Here is a 21,000-nt window from a genome sequence, read left to right as displayed (position 1 = left end):
AGCAGCAGATCTACACACTATGCATAGATTGCCATCTGGTGTTGGGTCCGGATGTTTGCACTTGTTTTTGTCCGGAAAAGTCTTTGGAAGTCACGAGGTAGGTGACTCCTCCTTAGGATCATAGTGCGCATGGGCATCTGCTCCATCCTCAGATTGTTTTTTGCCAGCAGGGAAATGATGGAGCTTTGTAAGAAACAGGAAGAACCCTTGAATACTGTATCTAAATAGATAATACTGGAACAGATAAAGGGAGGCGGGTGGGCGTGTGTAGATCTGCAGCTCTACATGCCAAGAACAGATGCATACTGGTAAGTAGCATATTCCATTCGAGGCATATGAGCTACAGATTACACACTATGCATTGATTGTATAGCAGTCCCATTCCTTAGCGGCGGCCACCAGTATCTGTTGCAGTAGTCTGAAATAGGGTTTTGAGTACAGCTTGGCCCACACTAGCTTGTTTTGATTGCACATCTACACAATAGTGTTTTGTGAACGTGTGTGGTGTAGACCATGTAGCTGTTTTGCAGATGTCATCTAATGGAATGTTCCCTAAAAATACCATAGAAGCCCCTATTTTTCTTGTAGAGTGGGCTCTAGGAGGAACAGTTAAAGTACGTTTCTTTGTGGTAGCAAATTTGTATGCATTTAACAATTCACCTGGCTATCCCGGACTTTAATATGGGATTGCCTTTGTGTGGTGGTGAGAAAGAAACGAAAAGTTGTTTAGTGTTTCTTAAAGGCTGTGTTCTCTCAATGTAATAGAGTAATGCCCTTTTAACATCAAAAGTATGAAGAACTCTTTCTGCGACTGTGTGGTTGAGAGAAGAATACGGGCAACTACACACATTGATTAAGGTGGAAGGGAGAAATGACTTTAGGGAGAAATTTAGGATTAGTTTGGAGAACAACCTTATTGTGATGGATTTGTAAGAATGGTTCTTGAATAGTTAGTGCTTGTAGCTCACTAACTCTTCTTAGAGAAGTTATGGCCACTAGGAAAGCAACCTTCCATGTTAAGAATTGTAGCTCACATTTATGTAGAGGTTCAAAGGGAGGTCCCATTATTCTGGTGAGAACGATATTTAAATTCCACACAGGTGAGGGTGGAACTCTGGGAGGAATTATCCTTTTGAGTCCTTCCATAAAGGCAAGTACCCTGAATAGAGATAAATGTTGTCTATTTTGTAGATATGCTGCTATGGCAGCAAGGTGTAGCCTAGGGGTCTCCAACCTTTTCTTTTGTGAGAGCTACTTCTGCTCAAGGGAAGACTTGCAGAGCTACTAGCATATTTTATCTCTGTAATATAGTGACAAAACGTGTTCATATTACACTATGTCCGCCATAAACAGGACTACCAATAGTGACCAATAAGCATTCCAGGCAAGGTGACCAATTGAAATGCCAGGAAAATGTTAATTCATATTAAAAGCCTCCACCGAGTAATGAATTAAAATTCGAATCTTGACATGCCTTTTGGCACCAAGGACATAACATAACCATAGCAGTAAGACTCCTCAACTCACACTGTCAATAGGCTATCAAATTTAATGCGTTTTAGAATTGCAATATTTTGTCTTTGTTAGCATATTAGTTATTAAAAATGCACATTTTCCCATCAAATACCACCTCTCTCTTTTTGGCAAGCAAACTCAATTTTCCAGAACAAAACCTTTTTCAGAAAAAATAAAAAATTTGTCTTCAAAAAACAGTTCATTTAAAAAAAAAAAAAAAAAACACACAAAGTGCCCAAACATAATTACATCATTTTCATCGAGCACTACCATGTAAAAAAATCCTCACATGGACAGATTAAGCTTCAAATACTACAGTATTACAATGATAGACCATAAGTGGTCACCATAACTCAAAGAATGCCTGTGTTATGCTAATATTAAAACCACAATTATCCCAAAGCTACCACTATGCTAAGGTTGGATGCCAGACCATCCAGGGTCCCCATCCTATACCAGTCATGGCCATTATTATGCAAGAAGCTGTCACCATTCTGCCAGAGATGGCTAAAAGTATGCCGGACATGCTCTTAATATGTGAATTGTCGTAGCCAGTATAGTCTAGCTTGACAAAAGGTGACCAAGGATGGCCATTAATGCTATTGGCACTATTATGCCATGCACTGACACAATCGCACCAAAGATAAAACCCTTGACTATAGACGTGGCTTGCGAGAAACAACACTGTTTATTCGGGAGGGGCACAATGTCAGACAGACACGCACATAAATAAATGCAGATAAGGTTCTTAATTTTTTCTACCCTGGATCCATAACCTGCTCTTATCAGCTCCTGGGCTAATCATGCTCCCAACTAACACATTTTCACTCTGGTACCTGCAGTCACACAGTCTGATTGGCCAGCACTGGTAACTGCTGGCAATCTTGTTTGTTGGTGCATTGTTTGCACATGTGGTGCAACTGATAGACCAGTACATTTAACATGGTCAATCTCGTTGTGACTTAGTTAGATTTCAAGTGGATGCAGATGGTCATTTGGCAGACCCCGTAAGCCAACACAGTGCATGTTTGAGTGTTATCATAAGACCCGGTCATTGATTTGGCTGGTCGTCACTCTAACGGTCTTGAAATGAGCATTGCTGCTTTATTTAATGTGCACAGACTGAGATTGGCTTAGCTTCATCTCTGAGAGCTACTTTGAGGGTGCTGGTGAGCTACCAGTAGCTCCCGAGCTACTCGTTGGAGACCCCTGGTGTAGCCTAATAGACTTATAGGCTAAGTTGCACCTTTGTAGGTGTAGTAGGTAGCTTATGATGTGTTGGATAGACACATCTAGGGGATTGATATTGTTATGACAATATATCACATATCGTTTCCACTTGGCTGCGTAGCAGGCTCTAGTGGTATGGCGTCTAGCTTCCTTAATGACGTTCATACAGTCAGGAGGAAGGTTAAGGTAACCGAATTCTAAGATTTCAGGAGCCAGATCGCAAGGTTCAGCTGAGCTGGGTCCGGGTGTCTGATCTCTCCACGGTTCTGGGTTAAGAGGCGAGGCGAGAGGAGTAATCTTTGGTGCGGAACTACCGACAGTTCCAGCAATGTGGTGTACCACGGTTGCCTGGCCCAAGTTGGAGCAACTAGAATGAGAGTCAGTGAGTGTTGCTGTAGTTTGCGCACCACCAGTTGTATGAGTGGGAGAGGCGGAAAGGTGTACGCAAATCTGCCTGACCAGTTCATCCATATCGCATTGCCTTTGGACAATGGGTGTGGGTATCTGGCGGCGAAGCTTGTGCATTTGGCGTTTGTGGGTGGCGAAGAGGTCTATCTGTGGTTGCCCTCACATTTGAAATAATGGTTGAAGAACTTGTGGATGGAGTTCCCACTCGTGGACCTGTTGCGTTTGACGACTTAACAGATCGGCTATGGTGTTTTGGACTCCTGGGACATGTTGGGCTAGGAGAAAAATGTTCTGAGGTATAGCCCATCTCCATATGTTCTGAACTAGCTGAGAGAGCGGCAAAGAGTGTGTTCCGCCTTGTTTTTGTATGTAGTACATGGCTGTCATGTTGTCGTTGCGGAATAAGACAGTCTTGCCTGATATTTGTTTTTGAAATGCTTTTAAGGCTAGGAATATCGCCAGTAATTCCAGGTGATTGATGTGGAATAACTTTTGTTGAGGTGTCCACCTGCCTCGCATGGTGTGATGTAATAGGTGAGCTCCCCAGCCGGAGAGCGATGCGTCCCCTGTCATGACAATCTGAGGAACTGCGGTCGCCCTTTGGAAAGGTTTTTGGTGTTCCACCACTGCAGAGAGCGAGGAGTGTAACCGTCTACCAACACCAGATCTGTTAGCTGACCTTGAGCCTGGTTCCATTGGCGTGCTAAGCACTCTTGTATGGGACGCATCAGGAGTCTTGCGTGAGGCACTATGAATATGCAAGAGGCCATCATCCCTATGAGCTGCATGAACACTCGAGCTGGAAGAGAGTGATGCGGCTGAAATTTGGGTAGGAGAGCGAGAATGCTTGCTATCCTGGCTGGACTGGGATAGGCTAGCGCTTTTAAGGCGTCTATTGTGGCGCCGAGGTACTGTTGCGTGTGAGGGTTGCAGTTGAAACTTGGTGTGGTTTATTGTGAACCCCATGTCGTGGAGTAATTGGATAGTCGCGTGCGTGTGATCAACACACTGGGTGAACGACCTGGCTTTTATGAGACAGTCGTCGAGGTATGGGAAGACGTGAATGTGTTGTCTCTTTAGATGGGCTGTGACTACTGCTAGGCACTTTGTGAATACCTGGGGTGCTGTTGTGACTCCGAAAGGGAGTACTTTTAATTTGATAGTGCTGCCCGTCCACTACAAACCTGAGATATTTTCTGTGAGCAGCGTGAATGGGAATATGGAAATAGGCGTCCTTAAGATCTAAGGTGGCTAGGAAGTCGTCCTGTGAAAGTAGAGGGAGGACTTTCTGAAGTGTGACCATGTGGAAGTGGTCTGATTGTATGTATAGGTTTAGTGGCCTGAGGTCTAGAATAGGTCTCAGAGAGCTGTCTTTCTTTGGTATGAGAAAATACAGGGAGTAAACTCCCGTGTTTTGTTGATGCAGGGGAACTAGTTCTATTGCACTTTTTTGTAATTAGGAAATTACCTCTTGTTTCAGGAGTGACAAATGTTCTGCTGACATTGGACACTGTTTGGGTGGAATGTTTAGGGGGTAGAGATAAGTTCGAGACAGTAACCGGATTGCACTTTTTGCCGCACCCACCTGTCTGTGGTGATGTTGGTCCAGACAGGAAGGAACTGCTGTAGTCTTCCCCAGGAGTGGAATGGTCCGGGGGAAGCAGAGGGAAGTCATTGGGCAGGGGTGGAGGCAGAGCGGGTGTTAGTCTTGCCTCTGCCCTGTTATTGTAGCCTCTGTATCCCCCTCTCTGATAACCTCCGGTGAAGGTGGATTGGGTGGGAGCCTTGTAAGAGGTGGACTGGGTATCAGACGAGTATCCCCTGGAGTTGCCCTTGTAGGATGAGCGATGAAAAGAACATCTGGGAGCTTGCGATTACAAGGCTTCCATTGATTTGGCTGTGTCTGTGTCCTTTTTCATCTTCTCAAGGGATGCAACAACATTAGGGCCAAAAAGGTGTTGTTGGTCGAATGGTTGGTTGAGGATAGAGCTTTGCACCTCCGGTTTAAAACCGGAAATGCGTAGCCACTCGTGCCTGCGGAGAAGGACACTTGTGTTTACTGCTCTGGATGCTGTATCTGCCACAGAGAGCGAAACGGATGGAGGTGTTGGGGATAATTTTACCCTCCTGTATGAGGTCGTTGGCCTTATGTTTGTATTTGTCTGGGAGGTGTTGGAGTAGGGACTCCAACTCATCATAGTGAGCCCTATTGTATCTGGCTAACAGGGCATGAGTATTTGCGATGCGCCAAATGTTAGCTGCATGTGACGCTGTTCTTTTGCCAGAGGTGTCCAGGAGTTTAGACTCGGTCGGGCGGAGCTGCAACACCGGTCTGCGAATTAGCCCTTTTCCTAGCATTTGAGACCACCATGGAGTCTAATGGAACAGGGCCTTTAATGTAAGCTGGGTCTGTAGGGGCAGCTTTGTATTTTTTCTCAATTCTAGGATTGATGACTCTAGGCCCGACAGGGTCCTTAAATACTTCTGTAGCGTGTTTAATAACCCCTTTGAGCATGGGTAAAGTGGATGTGGACCTTTGGGTGGTGTCGAAAGTGTCCATTAAAAAATCCTCTTCGACCGGCTCTGTATGTAGGTCAACCCCGTGGTACTGGGCAGCCCGGTGTATCAGCTGATTAAAACCCATGGTGTCTTCTGGTGGGGAAGGCCTAGAGGGGTATAGGTCCTCTTGCGGGACATTAGGCGTATTATAGTCATCTCAGGGGTCAGGGTAACCTGGTGGACTGGGGTCATCTAGTGGCAGGTTGTTGTCACCATCCCCTGTGTCATCATATGTGTCGTCATAGTCTACTGGTGTAGGGGATGGCGTAGGAGAACGAGGTTTGGGTGGAAGAGTTGGAGGTGAAGGGACCCTAAGAGGTGATGTGGCTATATCCCTCTTTTTAGGTGGTGGAGCTGGTGCAGGCATGTCCAGTGGTCTTTTTCTAGAACTCAGAGTCAACTGACCAGTTTTAGGGTCTTTAGTTAGAGTTTTTTGTTGAGGGTCTGGTCGAAAAAGCTCTTCTGAAGAAGGTTGGGTGTTTGGTGACAACTGTCGGCATCGAGGGCTTTATCGGCGCCGGCTGCGGAGCGGTTTTGGGCTTCGAGCCGTGTGGTTTACCAGTCTGTGCTTCTTCGGTGTCAATGGTTTTTTCGGCTCCGAAGAGTGTGAGTCCGAACTTTTGGGAAGTGGCTTCTTCGCCAGCTCAATGTTTTTTCGGTGCCGGGGAGTCACTGGTTGGGGTCTTCGGTGCCGAGGGCTTGGAGGTGGAAGTAGCGGTCGGCCCTGAGGATGGGTGCGGCTTCTTTTTTGGTGCCGATGATTGGGTTTCGGTGCCGGTGGCAGGCAGACTCGAGCCAGAGTCGCCGGAAGGCTTGGTAGGCTTCTTTGCCGGGTCCGAGGGCGGGGCATGGGAAGCAGTGTGTCAGTGTGCACCTGAGCCCGAAGGTGTAGGTGTGACCGAAGCCTTTGTTGCTGTAGGGAGTGGGTCGGGGTCGACGTCTCTACTTACGACCCGTTGAGTTGGAGTCACTTCCTCGACTTCTGAGTCATCGGCTTCGGAGGCGCGGATGAGGCCTTCTTCGACCCCGCTCCTCTGGCACATAGACCCCCTCTTGGAAGATGTCGTCGGGGATCGAACTCGACGAGCGAGCCATGGGCCTTAGAGCTAGTCGATCCCGGATGGTCTTCGAGCGGAAAGAGGCACAAGCCGGACATTCTCTGGCCTCGGGCGAGAGGCAGAGATTACACACCTCATGCAGATCGGTGTGGGGAAACTTCGACCCACATCGAGGACACTTTTTGAAAGGCGTCCTTTCCATGAGCCAGAAGCCAAGGCTCAGGTCGGCCCGAAGGCCTTCGAAGACCGGAATCGAAGACTTGTAGAGATGTGCGCCGATTAGGGTCCGCGATCGAGACAATACCGTCGAAAGGGTGAAGGATTGCACGCCGAAACAGGAATTGGTAACGATTCCGAACTGGAGCGCGAGAAACGCATCCGAACCAGATGGCGGAAAAAAACAATCTGAGGATGGAGCCGATGCCCAAGCGCTCTATGATCCTAAGGAGGAGTCACCTACCTCGTGACTTCCAAAGACTTTCCAGGACAAAAACGAGTGCAAACATCTGGGCCCAACACCAGATGGCGATCTAAGCTAAGTGTGTGATCTGCAGCTCATATGCCTCGAACATTACAAACTTGCGTAAATGCGAGACCTATTGCATTGCAAATGCTCGTTTTAAGAATGGATTTGCATAGAGGGAAAACAAGACACTCCTGGATAGTCTGGTGTCTCTGAAAGGCAACAGGCAGGAAGCAGAGATATTCACATGTCATATTCAGCCTCTGATCTTTTTATTACGTCAGGATCTACGTGACTGTTTGAGCCACTTCTTTCCATAAGAAAGTATTAAAGTACACTTCCACTGGTTCTACAAAAAAGATCTAAAAAAATAAAAAGGTCATTTATTTAAGTAGATGGATCTCTGTAAGACCGGTATTTACTGTCCCCAAAAGGCACAAAAAATAATGGTCGCTTAGGAGCTTCTCACCATACGTTTTACTGCGTGCTGTCAGGGTTTCACAAGTGCCAGGCTTCAGCAGCTCTCTCCCTGTGACGTGAAACTCAGACTTCGCTGCTGGGGCTGAGGACAGCAACCCCACCCAGCAGCAAAAATTATGTATGTACTTTTGTTACAATCCCGTCATCCGCGCGAATGCTGCAATTGTAACAAAAGTAATGAAATGGCAGGCGGCCGCTTTCAGCATGCAAAGAAATATTTAGAAAACAAATTCTATTTCTTTGCATGCTGAAAGCGGCCGCCTGCCATTTCTTTTTATCATTACTTTTGTTACAATCACGTCCCTCACGTGGTTGCTGCGACTGCATCAAAAATAGATAGTTTTTTTCTCCGATTCAAACGCGGCACCCACGTGGCTACCGCGATTGTAACAAAATTAACGGAAACAAAAAGAAATGGTGGGCGGCTGCTTTCAGCAGAGACTGGGAGCGAGAGAAGGCAGTTGGGCAGAACAGCAAATGGCTGCAGGAGGAGAAATTAAGCTTTTCCCTCAAGTCATTATGAAAGTTATTTGAGGAAAGAGTGCTCGGAGGCTGTAATTAAAGCCTCCTGAGCAACAATACACGTAGCAGGGGGTGTCGCCATGGGAGATTATAAAATAAGACAAGGCAGTATTAAGGAGGAACTAGCAAGCCTTTTGACTAATGAACGGCTGCAGTCTACAGTGACACAAGCCAATGAAAAATGTGGGCAGAGCTTCACATCCCTAACTCAACAGACATGCCTCGCAGAGCAGCACATGCGCGCTGACTCTAGGCTCGATCTAAAAAGTACCACGGTAGTCTGCACTCAACCACTAGATGGCAGAATAATGCCCAGCATGTGAATCCAGAAAAGATTCAAGAGGCAATACATAAATTTCAGGGACAGCAGAGAGAGGGTCAGGAAAATGTATCTGTAGGCGGTGGTGGCTAAGGGAGACATTACCAGCTTAACAACGCAAATGACCCTATGAAGTACCAAATGAAGTCCGATGGACACCAGCACACACCAGTTCATTTAAAAACTACAAGCCACACCCCCCACAATTACAGGAATCCTCAATGCATGTACCAAACATGATGAAGACCAAGGCCATAGTCACGGGGACTTAAACATTTCACAGAGTATACAGACTGGCAGTATTTCTATAGAGGTAAAGGTGAAATGGATGGTCTGTGCCTTCAGGCCATAACTACATAGACATGACCTTAAGCCACTGCACAGCCTGATCGAGAGAACAGTTGCCACTCTCACTAAAAAAGGGGATGCACTTTGGATGTCGCTATCACACTGAAGCCCAGCTCGAATTTCAACAAATACATGAAAAAGGGAGGGCTTTCATTGGGCATGCAGGAGTGTCGAGCTCAATAGGGGGAAAACAAAAAGGGCTAGCAAGGGCTGCCATAGGGCAGGGTGGCATGTCTTGCCAAAAAAGAATTACACATGGATTGCGCAGAGAAAGTAGAAGTGTTCTTGGAGGAGTTCAGGTGCTTTCTGCTTTGCATGCTCGGTGAATGCCCGAATCACTGGAGGAGTTTGTGAATTTGAGTCTCACCAGCATACACAATAGGTAAACTTATAGCTCTTGAAGAGCTTTACGGCACATCAAGCCAGAAGGGCCTGGCCTTCATGAAAGTGTATAGAGCCACCATGTTTGGGGGGAGTTTCTGCCAGTAATGCATAAATCAGCCCTACTAACACCATAAGATAGGTTTCTTGCCCTCATTACCTATAGTGTGACCGCATCATTGTGCTTTCTTGTGTAAGATTAAAAATAAGCAAGAGCATTTAAACACTGTTGAACCGACAAACAGGAGGGGAAGAGATCGGGCTACTGATCTTGTACAGTGTGACAGGTCACAGATGACAAAAAACAACAATGGTAACAAGTTCCACGGCATGAAACTGGTACAGACTTTAGAATGCTCGTTTTTCCAAGAAGAAAATAAAACTATTCTAAATGCATGATCCAGTACATTGCCATGTCTTTAATCCTAGGCAGAAGAATTATGAATAGACTATTGAGGTTACAAAAGAGGTTTCCTACCCTGTTCTAGTGACAACCTGACTACATGTCAACTAAACATTCATTACTTTCCATGTGGATTCGAGTTGTAGAGCAGAACGAATGTTAGAAATAGACCTGTCCAAAATAGACATGGTAATGTTTACAGTTTTCCAGAACAAGGGGCATCTTTCTAAGAAACAGGGTAATCCAGACTTATTTCAGTGTTACTGGTACAGGCATTTGACAATATACTTATGTGCATTAACTAATTTTTATCATCAAACTTCAAAAGGATTTTTGACATCACCCATCGGATAAATTAATTTTAGCGTTATTACGCACCAAATATTAAAAAGCAAAAGAAAGAAATACCTCTAGCATCGCTTTCTATTAGTTCCGGGTGCATTTTTTTTTTTTTTTTTTTTAAGGTCAATTCCAACATCTTGTGAAGAGCGCTTTCACTATGAGCTTGGCATAGCGTTAGCTTTAAAGTATTCGTTTCTGTATCTTACTAGTGACATGTTTTTATGGAGTTTATATCGATTTATAATCTATACCAGAATCTCAGATTCACCAACAGGATTGCTCCTCTCACCAGAGGGTTCTGAATAAGAATGCTTGATAGATTTCTGGCACTCTTTATAATAAAAAAACAAAGTTACTTACCAAAAATAATGATTATGAGACCAGGTGGATTCCAGATCCAGATTTTGCAAGCTGAGCATCGTGTTCAGATTCGGAAGAGTATCTTGTTGCCTTGAAAGCTGGTTTTGTGGAAGCGGACAATAGACTGCCTTAGACTGGCAACATTATCCTTAAGCAAATAATGATCCCCAGTCATCTACCATCTTTAGATTCTATTTATTATACAGAAACAGAAGGAATCAATGAGCTAATCTCTGTGAACTCACTGGTGTTACCCATAGCTTAAAACAAATGCAAAGTTAATGCGCTTCACACCCACAAGGTGTAAACTACAGCTCATCTTGAGGCCTTACCAAGCTCGGGTGGTTCCCTTCTGCGAGGAGGTCTCTCCCGCCTGATTGAAATCACAGACTCGGTCTCGGTGTCCTGCTCCAAATTCTCCCGACTGCCTGAAATGTTTGGGCTACAAACAAAATGACCAATTAAGAAGAGAAACAACTAAGAATATCTGCCTTCTCTGGCAATGCAACATAAGGACACCACGCAGTGAAAGGACCTGCCCTACGATGAGACAACTTGTTCTGGCCCTCACAGCAAGCTTTTGTCAAAATGAGCTTTAACTACTATAGACCCATGGCTGGAATGCCACAGCGCTATCCAGCTAGACTGCTCGCTTGTGACATCTGATGTAACATGCAGGCCACAAGTATGAGACCGAGACAGCGCTGACTCACCCCGCACCCTTCTATGGTCACTAAAATGCGTACCATTTAAATGGGTACTTATTAAAATGGGTACCAATATTGTATGCATTTTGGAACAGCAGCAATGCATTACATGCAAAGCCATGACAGAAAGGACTTCCGCTTTACAAAGGAGGCAAATGTGATAACTACTAACAGGCAATCACTTTATTTTACATTTAGGGTGTCTGCCAGCAAACAAACCTGCTAATCTCACACTACAGAACATAATCTTGTAGTTTTCTGAACCTCCAAGCGGTGGCAAACAGCCAATCTTGCAACAGCGCACTCCCTAGCACAAGCTTTCCAATAATATCTAAGCAAGCTCCTGTGTTTTCCTATCACTCACCTGACCAGCCGTACACTGTCCGCTGAACAAAACAAACTAAAAATAGCACATCACTCACTGGAATGAGGGGGGCCGGGAATCTCCGATGCCACTCGTGCGCTCTGCAGGAGGTGGAGGAATTGGTGGTGGAGGGGGAGAAGGCTCAGGCCTGACTTCCACTGGCGACGGAATAGCCACTTCCGGTGGAGGGGTCTCTGAAGATACCAGCTGTTAAAAAGACAAATAAAGGGGTCTTTGGCAACGATCAGGCAGCGAAAACACCACTCACCTAAGGGCTGTTTCCAGTGGAGCATTAGGTCTCGACCAACATGCCTGAACATAACCCCCAGGTGAGGAAGAGAAGATTTCTTATGCAATAGGCATGGCACCCTTGGTACGGTTTATCCCCAATTCTTAAGACGCCATAAATAGAACATTCCTAGTTATATTTACTTTAGTTTAAAATAAACAACAAGAGACCATTCACTTGTTCTTAAGTCAAGCGTTTTATGCTGTGTATTGTTATTCAATAAATCTTCACTATTACGTTTAATGGCCAATGACTAAAAGGTATTAGAAGGACAAAATATTTGGAAGCCAAACCATTTTTAGTAACACACATGAACAATGGAAAGTAAAAACCATTACCAGTGGAAAGAGTGGAATTACTGAAAAAAGGTTAAGGGATCTTTTGAACTAAAACACAGGCCCATAAATATAATGAAGTAAAGTATGGGAGGAATGTCTTTGAGAAAATAATCCCCTGTGAAATTAAGGTATAGCAGGAGAATTAACTCCTTACAGCCCCTACGGGATAGAAAGCCAATTTTGAAGTGTTGCCTGTTCGCATTTCAGTATCATTATCCTCTGGATCGTACTATTGATGTTTTAACCCCAAACGTTTTGTGGGCTTCCTGAGGAATGGAACCTAGTGAATACAGTATCTGATAAACAAATAGGGGTGGAGAGAACTAGAAAATCACTGAATGAAAAGCTCAACTGGGCAAAAGGAGATAAGTTAGTGAAACGAAGTGAAGGAAAGTGCCCCTTTTTCCAAGGTTACCCCCTAACTTTTTGCCAGATACCCGATGCCAACTTGACTGAGTGTGTGCTGGGATCCTGCTAACCAGGCTCGAGCACCATTGTTCTTTCCCAAAACTGTACCTTGTATCCATAATTGGCACAACTCTAGGCCACATGCAAGTCCTTTGTAAAAGGTACCCTGCTACCAAGGGACTAGTGGCGAGAGAAGGTACTGAGGGCTGCAGCATGTATTGTGCCACCCTCAGAGACCCCTAACCTTAACACCACCACCCTCCCATGGCAGGCTGTGTGTTTTAGCACACACCAAACCGAAGTCAACTTGGCACACATCCCTGTGTTTCTGGATCCCTGGGCAGAAAGCCTCCGCACTCTAGGTCTGGAAACAAAGCACATCCTGGGCCAAGGGGTCACGCCATCTCCCCCAGGATGGGCAGGGTCCTCGAAGGGAGAGCTTCAAATGCCTGCTGCCTTTGTTAGCTGCCCCCAGCCTTTTGCTGCTATCAGCAACTGGCTCCCACCGGTTCTGACCCCCAGTTTGGGTACGAGAACAGTCAGGAAAACCTAGCCAGGAAGGGAGGTGTGCCCCCCTTTGCCAACCCCACCTATCAGGAGGGGGAGGTGAGTGAATGCCACCTCTCAGTCCCCACCATCTTGGAGAGCAGGAGACCCCTCCAATCAGGAAGAGGCCTATGCCCCCTTCCCACAGCAGGGTAGCATACTAGGGGGTGTAGACACCCCAGGGAAGGGACCCATTGGTCCCAGCCTGCACACCCCTGTAACGCACCAAATTCTAGTATTAAGTGGCACCCATGAAACCTTGCCTCTACTGATTAGACAGGCCAGTAAGAAGGACCAAAGAGCCGTGCTGCAGAAGAGGACGACAACTGCTTTGGCCCCAGCCCCAACGGCTGTCTCCTGTTCTGAAACCCTTGCAAGCTGAACCCGGCGTGTCCTGCAGCCAGCCGCCTCCAAGAGCCTGCCTTCCTAAAGAACTCTGATCTCCCGTGGACACCAGATTTGTCCAACACCAACCCAAGCCAGGACTCCAGATCCAGACGGATCCGCAAGTCCTCACCACTTTGCACACTACGCCCATGGCCCGATTGGCCCAACACCCCAGCGAGGCACCCCCGGCGATCCTGATCTGTGTTCCAGCATTGGACAACCTCCACCGACCTTCTCCTCGATGCCTGCAGCCACATCCTGAATGGTCCCCTCAACCGGAACCAGTGAAGAACCGGACACGAAAGGACACCCCTACACTTGCAACTCCAGAGTCCTGAGGTGACCAACCGATGCTGTCCCAGTGTCCAGCAACTCTTCATCCTCCAATCGTTGGTTACCTTCTTTCAGTATTCTGGCTCCAGCCTTCAAGTTGTTTTTCGCGAACGACATCCTCCATAGGAGAGCATTGGGCTCCCGACACATCCAGAGGACCCTGCACCCCGCCACCCCTGCGTCGCTGGTGGTGTGGAATTGGTGCCAACCTAGGACCCCCTTTGCACTGACATTAACCCTAGGAGCTTGGCTCTCAAGACCGAATGGCCTGCCTGTGAGCAGCCCCCAACCGAGGTGCCCCAGCCCCATTGGCTAACATTGGCACCCAGCCGCCCTAGTACCGCTGGTGGTGCCCCTTGAGTGCCAACCTGAACCTTGGTTCTAACCCCAAAAAATCCAATCATGAAACCATTTACTTACATGTAAACTTAACACTTAGTTTTTCACCATAGGACTGAATGGTGGATTTTCTCTGGAAATTCTTTTAACCCAGGGGTCTCCCAACCTTTTCTGTAGTGAGAGCTACTTCTGGTCAATCAAATTCATCGTGAGCTACTAAAGGCCCAGCAACTCGCGCATTTTTCCGAGAGACCCCCCACGCCCAGTTGTAAGGATACTACAGTGTTTGAACTACAGTTGGCTGCGCAACCGCTAAGTGTAGTTTGTGTATTGATGAGGGCAGGAGGTTTATATTTGCACTGACATGAATATAATAATATCCTGCCTAGCCAAGTGACTTAATATCGGTTGTAACACTTTCAGACAGTTCAGGCTTTTAGATAAAGTTTTGCATGGCGACATTTAGCGCCCAAAATTCCAATCCAAAAAGCACATACACAAGGCCCACAATGCAATGTTCTATTGCGCAGAAAGCCAAGATTGGTTGAGAGCTGCATGTGACGTGTCCACTGGCATCTCTGGAAATGGAAGATGGACATTTATTTTTATTAAGACACATTTACACGTTGCTCTTCCAGCCTTTGTATTAGTGTGCTACTTAAATTACATTTGTGATTCAAAACTTTCCTAATTTAAAATAAAGTATCCCTCTTCAAAACTGTTTTGTGCATTATCACACTTGGCCATCTACCCTCATTGCAGAGAATGGGCACGTTTTTGCATGATGTGCATTGTACACCCTGTCAGCACACACACTTGGTACATAATGGATGCAGAGAGAACACGCACCAGCATCAAGAACACTTGGTACATAATGGATCATGATGCAACTTCCCTCCATGTGATGGACACTTTTTGACGTTTTTACAAGCATTGCATCACCAAATTATCTGCCATGAGACGGAATGCCAACACGGCAGCAAGCATGCCTAAGGTTTTAAGTGAGCCTTAGAAAGTGACACTCATAAGAAACACTGTTTTATAACATTTCAGGTAAACCTGGTAATTTGAGCACGTATCCTCTTTTATGCAATTGAAGTATTTCTCTGCAAATTAAGAATTGTATGTATATGATTTTAATGATTTGCATTTAACATTGTTAAGCTCTTGAAGCGGAAAACAAAACTGTTTTCAGTTTCATTGCAGTGTGCAAACATGAAGCTTAATTGAAACACGAGAAAGATCACGAGTCATAGATCGGATCTATATTACAAGGCAGTGTTTTAATCTGTTTTTTTTAATGGTTTCATGTGCCCTGGACTGCAATGAGTATCCAAGGGGGCACGCATCTGCGCACCCTTCTGTTGCACTGCTAGATCAGAATATCAATATATCCTTAAATGCAGAAACTAATCCCATCCCTCCAGCTTAATTTTGCATGTGCTTAAAAGGAAACCCCAAAACTGTTCTCTCAGCTATTACTGCGTCCCGCTTTCAACCAGCTACTAAATCACTCTTTTGCAGAGAAGTCACTTTTCTTGCCTCGTAATCTCTGAACAAATGGATAAACACCTAAATCACTTAAAAAGCCGCAACCGGCAACCTCATCATGTGCACTTCCACTCCCTGCTGCCAGCATTACGTCTTGTTCAAACCACTACCGTGCGTTATTTTAAAGCACGTACACGCCAAAAAACCAGGTGTAATTCTAACCCCGTGACCTGATCAGCTAGAAGTTTAAACATTTAAGAGACAGCTTTGAAAATTATTTACGTGCACCGCAAACACTTCAAGAAACAACTTCATAATCATTGCATGAAAACGAAAAAGTAATCATCCCCAGTTTTCACCCATAATTCACATGAGCAATAAGCGCACACTCCTTTCCTCCCAAATCATACCATCCTACAAATGCGACAAAATATGACATGAAAAAAACAAAATAATGCTGCCTAAATTAAGTAAAATAAAAACAAAAAAACTCAAAATTTTAGCGAGCGAGCGCAGTCAAGCCAGGGACAGCCTCCCCCGCATCTACCCCGGAGGACGCTCGGTGTCAGTTATCTGTGATGCCGGACTCTGGTACCCACGGGTGTGGCCAGCCTCACAAAACTGGAAACAAATGCGGAAAAAGCCATCCGCACCCCAGCCGTCTCAAGTTGATGTGTGGTCGATAGGACTCAGGGAGCAGCGGGAGGGGACTGAGCGGGTGGGTTGGGGGTTCTGCTGAGACTGACAGATGGGCAGGAGTTCCCCTCCAATGCAGTTGGTAATTAGCCCGGTCTGCTTCGGCAGCATCCCAGTTCCCCCCTCCAGGCACCTGCTGGGGAATAGAGCCCCCTCCCCTGTCTGCGATCACAAAAGTGAAACGCATTTCAGATGCACCAGAGGGCGGGTGGGGGGCAGCATCAGTGGGCAGCATCAGAGACACGACTGGCCTCGGGCACAGGCATGATGGATTGGCAGATTACTATTTACGAGGTTTTGTCTGTGTCTCCCTTTCTGCAGCTGGCCAGGGCACCGCCGTGCTTTACTATCTCACGTTTTATATATAATATTTATAACACTTCTTTCAATGTAGCGCCACCAGAGCATTGACTCTTCTCTGCGCTCCTATGTGCTCTCAGATAACTACAGAGTAAGTTTGACAGGAGCTGGTGGAACTCGCAGGAATCTGTTGCCAAAGGTCACAACGCCAGCACCAGGACAAACAGCGCCAGGACTTGTGTGTAGATTAGAATGTTTTGAACCAACCATGTTGGTTGGTGTTCGAGTTAGATGACCAAATCTCGATTCCATGCCACCAAGAACACAATAGCCCAGACCTGCCCTTTGCTCTCACAACCGCTGTAACCCTGTAGTTGTTTTAATAATCTCCATTAATAGGAAAAGAGGATACGGGCAAATCACTTAATCTCCCCGTGCCTGGATGTGTAATGTAAATACGGTGCTATGTAAAGCGCTCCAATACCTTCAGGTCGAGTTCGCGCTCGGCTATATAAATATGCAACAAAAAAATAACAGACCAGGGTAGGGGGCTCGCTACGGGTGTGGAGCTGATCAGGCCTGCGCAGGGCTCATTAAGCTTACCTGTTGCTCCGGTCGACCTGGTGGCAGGCTGAACAAGGCAGGCGCCACAGGGCCTGGTAGCAGTTTAATACTGCCTGCGCCACCTGCACGCTTTCCAGCACCGGCCGCTCCGCTCTGCCATACCTGCTGCTGTGCACCGGCACTCGACGCGCAGGAAGAAAAACGCGCCTCCAGGGTTTGAAAGGCAGGTGGCGGCTGCGCAGAGACTAATGGAGGAACAACCAATCCTTTTTGGCCCGCCCCTCCCAGCTAAACTCAATTTGAGCAGCTGGTTTGGGTGAGGGCGGGTAACGTCGCCATAAAAAAAAAGGCCGAAATATTACAACGATGTAAATAGGCTACTAAATTGTGACGCTACCAGCGCGAGCTACTTACGGGGCCTTGGCGAGCTACCAGTAGCTCGCGATCGACCGGTTGGAGACCCCCGTTTTAACCCGTTCGGTGCTCATGACGAGCTGGACTCGTCATGGCACACAGTAGCCGAGGGGGCAGATTTCGCCATTTTGAGGTCGAGCATTCGAGACCTCTTGTATATACTTTAGTATATACTTATATGTTTATATAGTTTGTGGGCTTTGGAGATCAGCCCTAAGACTTGTCTGCTTCCGCTTAGGGACTTTTGTTTCTGATCAACTGACTATTTAACTTTCTTGATAGAAAACGACCAGCAAAGGTCAGTAAAATACCAAAATCACTTCAGCATTCTCTAGTTTTCAGTCCATAGAAATGGTCTTCCATGAGCACCCAGACAATATTTTTTTTAAATCTTGTATTTTCAGTGATATGACCACCGAAGGCCCAGATTTTATATTAAAAACAGAGCTTTGGACTAGACCATTTCCCGCTGAAAGGCAATATTTCTCCCCGTGTGTTCCAATACTTGGCGAGTCACGCAGTTTTGGTGCTTGCTTTCCCTCCATGTCAAAGAAACGCAGATGTTTCAAGGCGCAGGCTAATGTGCTGCATAGCTAAGTGCATATAAGGTCCCAAAGGCGAGACCGATTGCATTGCAAATGCTTGTTTAATGTAGGGCCCACTAGGCCACCAGGGAGTTATTTGTGGAGAGTGACCCCTTGGGCAAGGGTCACTCTCCTTTGGGGTCAATATTTGTGGCTGTGTCTGCCCCACAGGGGGCCAGATCGGTATGTTTTTTAGGTCTCGCCTGAGCCAGCGCTTTAGCGCTGCTCTCACGAGAGCTTTTGTAAAAGGGGGATTTGGAAGTGCAAACCAGTGCTTTCAGGCCGCCAACTACAGTGCATGTGCGCCGGGCGCGCGCACCCTTTGGCAGCCTGCGTGATCATTTCGCGGCCGCTTTGATGTTCTCAGTGAGCCGCGCGGCCACTGAGAACATCAAAGCGGCCGCGAAAGTGCTCACCATTTGCCAACCCCTCCCTTATCCCACTTCCTGCTTGTTAGATACATGTGGCCCTAATCCACCAGGCTGCACCACATTCACTGAATCACACAATCACTGCATCCTTTAGAAGCCGAATACTTCACTATAATAACAGTTCGGATGCTACTGCCGAGATCAAGGCAGCAAAGACCACTGATGCACGCCTATGTTTAAAGTGCTGACTTCAAATTCTACCTAAACACAGCATCTCCGATAAGAGCTCACTGAAGCATGTAGTTCGGTGCATTACTGCTGAATTTGGAAACAGGCCTTGTAGGACTCTCCCTATCTGTGCCTTTGTTTACTTAGCACTTGCTCTCTCTCTCTAAAGGGTGCTTTTTTTTCCCCAGACAGTTGGTAAATAAAGAAATCCGAAATATAAAACATGGAATAAAACGTTATGGGCAAAAACTGACAACCTCACACACCCATGACAAACTTGCCTTCAGGAAATGAGTAAATGAAATTAGAAAACGTAAGTCTTTCCTCCTACCTATTTATAACTCTTGCTCACTCTAAAATGATTTCTTTGCTGATATTTACTAGGCCGCGCATCTGTATATAAATATTTAACAACTTTAGGAAACTAAATTTGAGCGACATGTTTCTCACAGGCTGAAATTCCCATTTACATAAGCAAACCAAAAACACCAAGAGGTTTCATAACAACCAAACTCTGCAGATGAAAAGTTATTTCCATTCCTGGTTAGAATACAAAGGAGGCAGAGACGGGGGAAACGAAAACAACTTTCACAATGACGTAAATCAGGGGCTGTATTTGGTAGAACCCAGCGCCTGTTTTCTGCGCCTGCAGAGGATTCATTTAAGACGATATTTCTGAATTAGGCACTGATTTTCAGACATTTCAGCTCAGAAACAGTGAGCAGGGCTTGCCTCTCTCTGAGAGCCCTACAACAATGCACTAAACTAAACAAAGAGACGTGAGGTTAAATTAATTCACTTTACACATGCACATGGGAACATGCAAACATGCGCTCACCTCTGTGCGGAGCCAGTCCAGCCCATCATGATAAGGCGTTGGAACTCAACCAAGTATCAATTCCGTCCAAAAATAATTCCCTATGGGGCGTTACAGTGGAAATATCTTTCCCGTATAGTTGTGATACATTTTAAATTTTTGCAGAGTTTTATATAGCGCGAACTTGACCCGAATCCAATCAGGTATGAGAGCGCTTTACATAGCACCAGTTACGTTACATGAGGACACACATTTAAATGATTTGCCCAGAATCACAGGATGTTCAGCGTCATTACCGAGACTCGAACCCAGTTCCGAGGTCGAGCGCCCTAGCCGTTACGCCAACTCCTCTCCCCTAGATGTTCCCTAGCTTAAAAACAAGCATTGGCATAGCCAATAGGTCTCGCCTTTGGGACCTTATAAGTGTTTAGCCATGCAACAGCTGCATAACTAAATACTTATAAGGTCCCAAAAGCGAGACCTATTGGCTATGCCAATGCTGGTTTTAAATTGGGCCCACTAGACCACCAGGGATTTTTTTGTGGGGCGTGGCCCCTTGGGCAAGGGTTGCTCCCATTTGGTGAGCATTAATTTGGCAGTTTCTGCCACCCTGAGGGGCAGATCGGCCGATTTATTTTTTTGTAGGGCCACTAGGCCACCCAGGTTTTTTTTTTTTTAATGTTGGGGAGCGGCCCCTTGGACAAGGGTCGCTCCCCTTTATGGGAGGATGATTGTGGTCATTTCTGCCCTCTTTGGGTGGCAGAATAGCAGTATGTTTTTAGGCCCATCTGCCCTCTAGGGCGGCAGAAGCCACTAGACACCGGTTTAAAAAAAAAAAAAGAAAAAAATAAATGTGTTTGGGAGTGGCCTCCAGGGCAAGGGTTGCTCCCCTTTTACGGAGGTGAATATTTTATTTATACACTTAGGCCCACATACCCCTTAGCTTGGCTGGTGGATTGTGTGTGGACTGGTGCATTATTTGCATATGTGATAGCAATGTTTTTTTCTCCTTTTTATTCTAGTGTAAAGCTTTTGATTCCTGTTTGCGGTTTCGACAGTGGGGTTCTGCAGTTTTGCGCAGTTGCATTTTTTTGGTAAGAAAAACATTTTTGTTGTATTTTCTCCAAATGAGTATTTTTGTCATGTATGAATGGATGAAGTGGTGTCATAATGGCAACTTATTTAGTTAGTGTTGTGTGCATGGAATTCTTTGCGATGTGTTTTGCATTGTCCTATGTGTAATTTTCTTTTCTCTTTCTTTTTTAGTGGGATATTGTTGATCCATACTGTGTCTGTGCATAGTAGGTGGTGGTGACTTTAGCTGCTTCTGGCAAGTGAGTGGTATCGTTTTGGAGTATATAGGCATTTCTGATAAAGGTGCATTTTGTTTATTACTTATTTTACAAAGTGTTGGTTGTTGTTGACTTGTTTGACAA

At 45.9% G+C, this 21,000-nt stretch overlaps 1 protein-coding gene across 1 annotated transcript in view; it reads right to left on the bottom strand.

Annotated features, from left to right (window-relative positions):
- The window catches only part of DVL2 (dishevelled segment polarity protein 2), a 191,658-nt gene that overhangs the window by 105,243 nt on the left and 65,415 nt on the right, over positions 1-21,000 (bottom strand). The window contains exons 3-4 of the mRNA XM_085639481.1: positions 11,518-11,666; positions 10,721-10,830 (exon numbers count right to left, since the gene is read on the bottom strand). Coding sequence (XP_085495607.1) covers positions 10,721-10,830; positions 11,518-11,666 — 259 coding nt within the window. The remainder of the gene's footprint in view (positions 1-10,720; positions 10,831-11,517; positions 11,667-21,000) is intronic.

Source organism: Triturus cristatus, chromosome 12, assembly GCF_964204655.1.
Source record: "Triturus cristatus chromosome 12, aTriCri1.1, whole genome shotgun sequence".
NCBI classification, from domain to species: Eukaryota; Metazoa; Chordata; class Amphibia; order Caudata; family Salamandridae; genus Triturus; species Triturus cristatus.
The sequence above is the reverse complement of the archived record's forward strand: the minus strand, read 5'-3'. Positions and strand labels throughout refer to the sequence as shown.